Source organism: Tripterygium wilfordii, chromosome 22, assembly GCF_013401445.1.
Source record: "Tripterygium wilfordii isolate XIE 37 chromosome 22, ASM1340144v1, whole genome shotgun sequence".
Taxonomy (NCBI): Eukaryota; Viridiplantae; Streptophyta; class Magnoliopsida; order Celastrales; family Celastraceae; genus Tripterygium; species Tripterygium wilfordii.
Window position 1 is genome coordinate 145,528 of NC_052253.1, and position 10,515 is coordinate 156,042.

The 10,515-nt window shown below is 37.3% G+C and overlaps 2 protein-coding genes and 1 non-coding gene across 3 annotated transcripts; all 3 read left to right on the forward strand.

Moving 5' to 3' along the window:
• The first annotated feature begins 133 nt into the window (after window positions 1–133).
• LOC119991699 (zinc finger CCCH domain-containing protein ZFN-like) lies at window positions 134–5,702 on the forward strand. The gene is made up of 7 exons (XM_038838106.1): window positions 134–555; window positions 1,262–1,419; window positions 2,191–2,253; window positions 2,987–3,106; window positions 3,223–3,477; window positions 4,532–4,852; window positions 5,200–5,702. Exons 1-7 carry the CDS (start codon window positions 441–443, stop codon window positions 5,452–5,454), a joined length of 1,287 nt encoding a protein of 428 aa, XP_038694034.1. The 5' UTR covers window positions 134–440; the 3' UTR covers window positions 5,455–5,702.
• A 1,762-nt stretch (window positions 5,703–7,464) lies between these two features.
• On the forward strand, window positions 7,465–8,606 carry LOC119990810. Its single transcript, XM_038836924.1, has 2 exons — window positions 7,465–7,830; window positions 7,984–8,606. The coding sequence occupies exons 1-2, from the start codon at window positions 7,735–7,737 to the stop codon at window positions 8,239–8,241; spliced, it is 354 nt and encodes a 117-aa protein (XP_038692852.1). The 5' UTR covers window positions 7,465–7,734; the 3' UTR covers window positions 8,242–8,606.
• Window positions 8,607–9,960: 1,354 nt separating this feature from the next.
• Window positions 9,961–10,033, forward strand: TRNAE-CUC. Its single transcript has one exon. It is a non-coding gene; the product is annotated as a tRNA-Glu (tRNA).
• The last annotated feature ends 482 nt before the right edge of the window (window positions 10,034–10,515 follow it).

A 10,515-nucleotide genomic window follows, 5' to 3' on the forward strand; every position in this document is an offset into this window, starting at 1 on the left:
GAAAAACTCTGAACGCGCGCGATTGGGGAAGGCAAGTCATGTCGACGTCAGGTCTAGTGCAGAAACGCGGGTTTGCAAGAGCGACGAAGATAGAGCGAGAAAGAGAGGGAGAGGGAGAGGGAGAGAGAGAGAGGAGAGAGGAGAGAGGAGAGAGATATATCTGTGGATGGTTGGCTTTGATTCGCTCTCTCTTTCTCTCTCTTGTTCGTTGTTTTGTGGAGAGGAGAAGAGTGCGTTTTTCTTTGTCCTCTTCAATTTCTCCTCTTTCTCTCTCCTTAAAACGACAACGACCCTCTCGTTTCTCTTTCTGAAAGACTCTCTTCCTTTCTCTGTCGATTTGCTTTGGCGGACCGGATTGATACGGTGACAGGGGTGTGAGGGGGAGGTAATGGGGAATTTCGCGGGGAGAGGTCGAGTGAGAGCTTGGTGATGGAGGAGGAATGGAATTCGACGCCGGAATACATATGTCCCGTGTTGGTGTTGGTGTTGGTGGTGGTGGTGGTGGAGGAGGAGCTGTCTCTGGGGAAACATCAGTATCGTCGTCTTTGAACCAAGGTCTTCTTCTATGGCATGCTAGTCGTTTTTTGATTTTTGCTTTTGTTGGTGTGGAATTGTCCATTTTGTCCTCTTCTGTTATTGAATTTGCATTGATCAATGCTTTGATTCTCCAGAAATAACTTGGGAGATTCAAGTGTTTCAGTGTTGATCAGCTCTTTTCTGCTTTCTTGTTTTCAGTTTAACTTTACTTTGCCTGCCTTTTCTTTTATAAAGTAAATTGAGCTCGATCATGATCAATGTTGTATTTGGACTTGTCTGAATGATAATTCTGTCAAATTTCGTGAATGGAAACTATGATTTCATGAGCCAGCACATTTAATTTGATCTAGGTTGAAAATATTAATCATCTATGAATCAATATGTGCTTATTTTTGCGAGGATTTAAGACAAAATATGGTAATTACATCACAGGACCATTTTTTCCACGAATTTGGTTGGTGTTTGTCAATTGTAGAAGAGAATATGGATAATTGAGAAGCGTATTATTACTACATCTACCACCCATGCAATTGGGTGCTATGCTTGGCTTTCAATAAGTCACTAATGATTCTTTTTTCAATTGAAGGAAGTGTTTTTGATTCAAAGGAAACATATTTTTAACACTTTTGGAATAGATTTTGGATGACATATTTGCAGTGGAATTAGTCAATTCTTTTTGACTGGTTTTATGATCGATATTGAACCTCTAGTTTTATTTGTGTAGATGCATTATGGGAAATGAATTTGAGACCAAGTGAAACAATGGAGTCTGGCCCTTATCCCGAGCGTCCTGGAGAGCCAGATTGTTCATATTACATCAGAACAGGGCTTTGTAGGTTTGGGGCAACTTGTCGGTTTAACCATCCTCCGAACAGGAAGTTGGTACGTATTGCAAACATGCATGGACAAATTTCAGTGAGCATTGATATGAGACAAAAAAATATTATTGTATACCAGGTGCTCCTGATGCATATAATTTGGCCTTGTTGTTGTTGTTGTGGAATCAATAAAAGTGGTTTGAAGTCCTAGAGGCGTCAACCTCTGGCCGGTATTGTACTTGTTTTGTGTAACTATGCATTAGTGGGTATCATGATTCAGTCAATTATTAAATGCAAGAAAGCCTTAATCTTGGTTAGGACTTATGTCGAATACGTGGATGCAACCCACTGCATGTATGACATGTAGGCTTGATAATCAAGTTATCCCCTGTTACTGTTATCTTGTTTCTTTTTCTTATAAAACCCCTTGTGAACTAAGGCATAAAGAAAGGAAAAAAAAAAAGATTTTGCGGGAAGGAAGGAAACAAGATGATGGCGGTTATCTGTTGACTGGCCCTGAACTTGGATGATCACTATTATCAGGAAATGGATTTCTATTAGTTTCACTCTCCAGTAAACATATAGATTTCATTCATCTCTCTTCCTCTGTGAGTGTGTGTGTGTGTGATGCACCAGAGCACACAAACACAGAATCATGGTGGGATGGGGTGCTGTAACCCTTTTATTTGCGTATGCTTCTTGAACCAGTGATATCAGGTGTAGAAGCACACTTTGCGCAGATCATGCTAGTATATTTAAGTTGTCACATTCTTTACTGCATGAGAAAACTGATGGTCAAAATGAACTTATTGAGGTAGATTCTGTTGAATTTCAGGCTATTGCTGCTGCAAGGATGAAGGGAGAGTATCCGGAACGAACTGGACAACCTGAATGCCAGGTATTATCCTCTCCACTTTCCACATTAACGGCACCTTAAATGATTTTACCCTTGCTATCAGCATGTGCCCTATATCTTTTGCTTCATACCAGTACCTCATCCGTGTCTCTTCTTTATTTGTGGTTAAACCTGTATGTTTGAGATTCTCAGCATGGTATCAGCCATGAAAATGTGTTATTTTATGACTAAGTTTTTTTAGCTTGTTATCGAAATAGAATATGATAGCGTAGAAGCTTACATGTAACATGCAGATATATAACTTCAAAGCTCTGCTCAGAGTTTTGTATTGTGAAGAACAATTAAGTTTGGTTTTCCTCATTCCTTGCTCCTTCATTTCATTGAGTGTAGTACCATGATGATGGATGATTATGCAGACATTTGATTCAGACAAATGACTTAAGGCAACTAAAGAAACAAAGAGACATGTATAAGAGGAAACAAGAAGACAGTTACTCTGACATATATATTCTACATATGAATGTTATATGTAGAAATTACGTAGTCCTTTGAATCTTTGTCGTTAATATATATTTTTACTTGTTATATACCTATGTTAGAGAATCAAGTAAGTTAATCCGGCTTCTGTTGCTTGGACTTTCAGTTTGTCATTGTGAGTCATGTTTGCACTTTTTTGTGTTTAATTTCCACATTTCGTGTGGGAGTTCTGCACGCTTGACTTCTTGTATATGTTGAGTTTTAGAAACTAAGGTTTTTGCTATAAACCACTGTACAGTACTATCTGAAGACAGGAACTTGCAAATTTGGGGCCACATGCAAGTTTCATCATCCTAGAGAGAAGGCTGGCATTGCTGGAAGAGTTTCCTTAAACATTTTGGGCTATCCACTTCGCCCGGTTTGGATTTTGTCCCTGGCTGAGTTTTTCTTATGATTATATGCACTCAACAATGTGTCTTCTTTGATAGATGAAAAACTAACAATTGTTATGTTTTTCTCTTATTTTCTTATTAGAATGAGATTGAATGTGCTTATTATTTAAGAACTGGACAATGCAAGTTTGGGAGCACTTGTAAATTCCACCATCCTCAACCGACTAATATGATGGTTCCATTGCGTGGTTCGGTGTATCCTACTGTCCAATCTCCAACAACTCATTGGTCAAGAGCGTCATTTATCACGAGCTCACGCTGGCAGGGTCATTCTAATTATACACCTCTAATTCTTCAACAGGGAGTTGTATCTGTTCCAGGCTGGAATGCATACAGTGTAAGCATTTCTTTACCCTGAATGAATTTGCGTACAACGAGCATACTTATTTAAATTAGTTGAGCTGGCATAGTCTTATTCAAACTAAATACTTTTCTATGTTTATCCATGGATCCTTTACTCATACTCATTCAATTGAATATAATCCAATTTGTAATGATTCAATTACAGAGGTTTCTAATTATGGTTGCTTATTATTGAAGTTCTTCCAAGTTATCAATGCTTATTATTGCCATGCAAGGTTTTTGCTGAAATGGGACTTGATTCCTCTTTGGTGGTCATGACTAGAGACATTTGTTTTCTTGAAATTTGGAAAGAGCATTGGTCTTGATCTGCTAGAGCTTCAATTCAATTTTAACCTTCGAATTTCTACATTCCTTGTCCTTCTTAATTGCACAAATGATGCGGCCTAATATTGAATCTAGTTAGACGTTGCTGTATGATGAGAGCCATGATTCTTGAAGCTGTGATGGATTGATATGGTTTTGTTCATCAAATGCTGAGGTCTTGGAATGTGTCTGCATATGGTTTGGATTGAATCAGAATGATTTGGAGAAGTGTGGTAGAACATATAGCCAGAACCACAGCTTGAAAAGTTTAGAAATTCACTAAAGCAATATGCTAGGCTGACATTACCATGGTTTTTATCTAAACATTGATTGTGAAAGATCCATTAGCGGCATAGAAGTGAAGTAAATCACTTAGAAGCCTATATCATAATTTGAACTTGTTATGCCAGTTGGTTGAAATACCATAATATACACTTTGTGAGAATAGGTATTTTTTGGTATTAGACTTATTCCAATCATGGGAAATTTTGTTTTTTTTATTGGTTTACCTGTGGTTGTAATTGTTTGTCATTTTACTAATAGATTTAGGTGCCCATAATTGAGTTTAGAGCTTCAACCAGAGCCTCATTAGTATTCTCAGTTCTCCTTTGTTGTGCAATGAATATTTCGTATGCTTGTTTTTTTGTTGAAATTTGGCTCATTTTTGGTTGATTAAGCTGGTAAAAATTGAGAAGGGCTGACAGCCATTCTATCGCTTGGTACAGGGTCAACTTGGGTCAGTTTCATCGTCAGATAGTCAACAGCAAACAGTGGGAAACAGTCAGATCTACGGAACATCAGGCCAGAGTGAATCTGGAATAGGACCTCAAGGCACATATTCTCCTTTCCACTCTGGCTCAATGGGGTTTTATGCATTGCAAAGGGAAAATGTTTTTCCTGAGAGACCTGGGCAGCCTGAATGCCAGTTTTACATGAAAACCGGAGACTGTAAGTTTGGTGCAGTTTGTAGATTCCATCATCCAAGAGAGAGACTTATTCCTGCTCCAGACTGTGTCTTGAGTCCCATAGGCCTGCCCTTGCGACCTGTGAGTTATTTTACCTCCAGGCGATGTTTTATGTTGTTTATGAATTATGAGCGTCTTAAGCCTCCATTTTTGAGTTACTTTTGAAATCTTGCATGGTTGTGTTAAATATTTCAATTATAATGTACTAATAAATGTTCACTTAAAGGCACCCTTTTATCGTGAATTCCATTTACTCTTTGTTTGAACTTGTGTATTTAGCTTTATTTACCAAAAATGCAAATGTAATGCACTAAATTTTTTGCCACACCAAGATGTTTTTGTATGCTCTGTGGTCCTAACTGGATTGTGTATGTATTTTACTTTTTTGCTACTGATGAAACTAAGAGTGCCTCCTTAATTTTCGACAGGGGGAACCTGTATGCATATTCTATTCTCGTTATGGTATATGCAAGTTTGGTCCAAGTTGCAAGTTTGACCATCCTATGGGAGTTTTCACATACGATCTCTCTACATCGTCATCCACTGATGCCCCTGTTCGACGATTGTTAGGTACATCATCAGAAGGGCTAGTTGAAGTTGGCCAGACAAAGCCTAGGCGACTTTCGCTATCAGAGCCTAGAAAGCTTCCTTCTAGTGATGATAATATCGACTCTGAGGAATGAATGCTGACTCAATATACGGATCGGCCATTTCAATGTTGAGGAGGAAATACGAGAGTTGTCTATAAATTCATTTCCATTGTGGAAATGTACAGAGTCTATGCCAAGTTCATACTGCAATTGAGTTGACAGATATCTCTGAATTTCTTGTTGTGCCTTGTATAGAAATCTTCAAATATTGTCACATTTGGTAAAACCTGATGTGAACTTATCATTTGCCTTATGCCCACCTTTCTTGTTTCTTTTGTTTATTTTATCTCCAGTATATTTTTATAAGGTATTTCTTTGCAATTTTTATGGCCTCATTTTGACTATCCAGAGAACTTTTATGCTCTGCTTGCTTCACACACTTGTGGACTAAACCAACCTCCTCTTTTCTTTTCTTTTTTTCTGTAACTCTTAACTAGTGTTGATGCAGCAAAACTTCCTACAATGGCTGCTAGATTTACTTACCTGACATCTGCAGGAACTTTTTATCTTAAACTTCTGCTCCATTTTTTAATTTTCCATGATGAAACTGACGATAAAAGACTAGTGATTGTATTTCCTGTCAGGTTTTGATTTTGTGTTCATACAGGCCTCAGGTGTGGGATGGTGGTAGTATGCCCAGGAGATGTCCGGGTTCTAGGTAAGCAAAGTAGTTAGTTTTTTAATGAGGATACAGTGTTTTTAAATATTGTCTTGTAGAGCTTACTTCTAATAATGTTTTGTCTTATCAGTTTTCAATGCGCTAGTTTGAAAAGTTTTAACGCCCAGTAGATGCAGATGAACCTTTCATTTTGAATTGTTTCTTGTGTTAAGAAGATGAGAGGATTGGTGACAAGTACCGAATGGTAGTGAAAGACTACTTCGCTGTAGTGTGTATCTTTTGACTATTGAATATATAATTGCATTTTGAGTTTATACATGCTGAGTGAATATAATCAATACAGCCATGACATTGTTGTCTTGTGTTAACTTTCATTCGGATTAACGGACATATCAGGTCTTTTTGGCTAGGTGTTGGTGCTACCAGCTACCACAGTCACGGAATTCAAGTGTTTGTTTCACAGCAGTTGTGAGGGGCTGAGGAGAGTGTGCAAGCTTGAAACTACGCATATATGAATACTGTGAAGTTCTTGAGGCAGATTTTCGCCCGATTGTTCCGGATTGGCAGATTATGTTCTATTTTTGGCCTCGTTGTGAAACCACGGTTTGATTGGTTTATTTGATGCCTCATATATTTGTCTTAATTATTACACACGTACATTATCATAAATATTCGTTACTAGATTATTTTTTTTTTTTAATGTTTTTATAATGGACATACAATAGAATTTGGGCTCAAATATCTTGATGAGCAATTTTCTTTATAGAAATATCTTGATGAGCTTAATTGAGTCGAGTAATAGTTCTTCAAGTTGTGATGGAGTTCAATTCTAATCCATCTGAACCAAGCCAAAATATAATTGTAGACTTGTAGCTTGAGTTATATTGCGGTTTTTGTAGCCTAAAGTTGATCACGAGTACGTCATAGTTTAGTCGAGCTATAACAAAGGGCGTATAAGATTGGTTTGAGTGTTTTGAAGGTGTAAGTTGTGGCATGCGTTTAGTTTTGTTGTAATTTATCGTGTCATTGGGTGTATGCGGATCTAACGATCATAGTTTAGTTTCGTATTGAATATTCAAAAGGTAAATTTACATGGTGACATTACCTAGAACAGCAGGAAGGTATTTTCTAAAATTGAACACCAAAATGCTCTCAAAAGTCAAAAACAACCACCCCTTGACTTGGGCTGAAACTTTTAGCGGTTGTGATTGGACCTGATGCTTTGATAGTTGATAACAGTCTGGCATTAACGCCTCACCAATCATCATCGGTTACGTAACTCTCCTTAATCAGCAATCAGAGAAACCTCATATTGCCACGTAGCACTGGCCTTGATATCAACAGCAGGGATGGGTGGGTGTGCATCTATACTTCTGTGTACCCCACATGCTCTCTGGTGCTTCACGGTCTACATGATGATACTCACAGTTGCAATTGCAAAGAGAGTGACAGTACCAAACCCTCTCTTCCAAAATTCTCACCGAAGCTGGAGACCTCTGTCTTCCACATTCTATCTCCTTAAATGTGTCTGCATTTCCCAAATTTAACACAACCTTAGTATTTACCGAAATCATTTGAGCAGAGAAAAATAAAACCCCCTTTTTTTATGCTCCGACAAATCAAAACAATACTTGGTACGCAGAGCATCGAAATAACTCAGTCACCAATTTAGCAGCCCATCTGAAGGAGCAATCATGTCTTCTTCTGGGTTCAGTTCCTCTTTCTTGTTTCTTCTGCTGCTGCTGTTTTTGGCTAATGTGTTCAGTCACAGTGAAGCAAGCATTGCTCAAGTGAGTGTCTTTTTTTCCTTCTTCTTCTTCTTCAATTTTCGTATTTGTGTAAAACCCATATGTAATTCATGGATCTGTACTTGCTTTCTTTTCAAATTGGTCATGATGTCTTGTGGGTATTTGTTGGTTGACTCTTGGTTTCTTGATTTGGAGGCAAATGGGTCACTGGTGGAGGCAGAAGAGCTGGTACCATTGTTGGGGCAAAAGAAGGTGGAAATGGTGTTGAATGGGAGCAGGAGGAAATTGGGGGGCTTCCAGATATGTGCACTGTGCACTTGCTGTGGAGGTTCCAGGGGAGTGTGTGTGCCATCTCCCTGTTGCTATGCCATTAATTGCAACATTCCAAACAGGCCCTATGGTTTCTGCTCTTTCACTCCCAAGACCTGTAATTGCTTTGGATGCCATATCTAGTCTAAGTCTCTCTCTTTCTCTTTCTTAATACAATTTAGCTTCTTCAAATTGGGGATTTAGCTTCTTCAAATTGGGGTCCATCTTGATTAAAGTGTGGATGGGCAGTAGAATATATGTTCTTAGATTTATTTGTTACCGCTATAAATTATAAAATTATTACTGTTGAATTAGGATTGGCATACCCAGGTAAGGTGTTTTTTTTTTTGCTATTTCCAGTTGGAACTGTCCATATAATTTATTTATTTTTTTCAGGAAGTAGCAAATAGCAATGCCTGGCCATTGCAATGCTAGGAGTATTGTTATATTTGTATTTCTGTAGACAATTGTGATTTATTTATGAAGCTGTTTGGTATGATGTTGATCTCTCTCTGTCTTGATATAATTTGGGTGTAATCTTGATGCTGTTTAAAATTTTGTGGGAAGTAGTATATATGTTGTTAAGATCTGCTTTGTTTGTTAAGGTTTGCTATTTGTGATTTTGCTGAGACTAGTATTATTATATGGGTATGTTAATGAACAACTGTTCTTTGTCTGTGAAGCAGTTATTTGTTTGGCTAATATATTAATGCTAGTGCTCAATGTTAGTGCTCAGTAGGGTTGCTGGGTTCATGATGACAAGCATTAAAATATGTTTAGTATCATGATTAATTAAAGCTCGTCTTATTACTACTTGTCTATTGTACTTGTGTGTGCAAATAAGATTGCAAGATGTTTTTATAATCAATTTGATTATCTTAATATCTTAGGCTCTTAAGTCTCAGTTTGAGTTTAAAACATATGATTGCTGTTAACTTATAAATACTATTATTACTTCCTTTAATGACAACTTGTTGAGCACAGAATGGATGATCTGCAAGTTGAAATAGATGGGTTTTGATTGTTGTTGGAGAGGATAGATGTGAAATTAATGCATTTAGGTGTAGCCAACTCTAAATACTTAAGGTGGGTGAGAGTTGGGTAAGGGCAATTAAGCCTATAGCAACAGCTTTGGCACAGTTGTATGGTAGTGATAGTATATATATATCTTGAATGACCATTAATGTAATGTATATCTCTGTGAGTATATTTAGCCAAAAAAAGAAGGAAGGGAATTCATGGGATGCTGAAATATTACTGGTCTGGAAGTTCCCACAAAAATAATGTGAAGTTGTTTGGGTCTTGGGTGTGGATGTTGTTCAATTGTTGAACTTGAGAAGCTGATTGGCAGCAGTAGAGGGTTTTGCAGATTCAATTTGAAATGCTGTTTTTCTTGAGAAGAGTGTTTTGGGAATCTCATTGACTTCATTTTGTGATGACAATATGCAACCACCCATGTGCCTTTATTTTTATTTTGTTTTTTCATTCATAATTGTGGGTGTTTTTCTTCTCCCCCCTCAAAGAAAGAAAGAAAGAAAAAATCATTAGTTGAATGTGAATTCAGATGCAGCTTTTGTTGATTTTTCATTCATATATGGGTTTAAAATTGCAGTTGATATACAAGCCGTGACCATAAAACAAAAAAAATATGAATTGATGTTTTGGATGATATTCATTTACCTTTTCTCATGGAGTATAATTTTCTTGAAGGGAATAAGAAAAGTGAGGAATCAAAATAAATAATTATTTTCTTTTACATGTATTAGACAATAGTGAGAATCTAATCAAAACAGGTGACCTAATACTTTTAAAGCTACCAAAAAGCAGAGACAAAAATTTATATATGGGCAGCAATATCGACAATCCGTTGTAGTCTAGTTGGTCAGGATATTCGGCTCTCACCCGAAAGACCCGGGTTCAAGTCCCGGCAACGGAAATTATTTTTTCACATTTATTTATTATCAGAATGCGTGCAAACATACAAATGAAAGATTATTTATTATCAGAATGCGTGCAAACATACAAATGAAAGATGAAACGATGATAGGATGAGAACTATTTACACCTTAGACATGACTAAGTACATCCTAAAATCATAAAAAACACTCAATTTAATAACATCCCATACACTCAATTTAATAACACCCCATGTGATCTGACTCTACCAAACTTGACCCATCACTCTTCACTACACAAGAGTACACCCCAAAATCACAAAAAACACTCAATCTAATAATATCCCATGTGACCGGAGTAATGGGGACATCGGCCGGAGACGATGTGGATTACAACCCAGCACTTGATACACTCAATTTAATAACACCCCATGTGATCTGACTCTACCAAACTTGACCCATCACTCTTCACTACACAAGAGTACACCCCAAAATCACAAAAAACACTCAATCTAATAATATC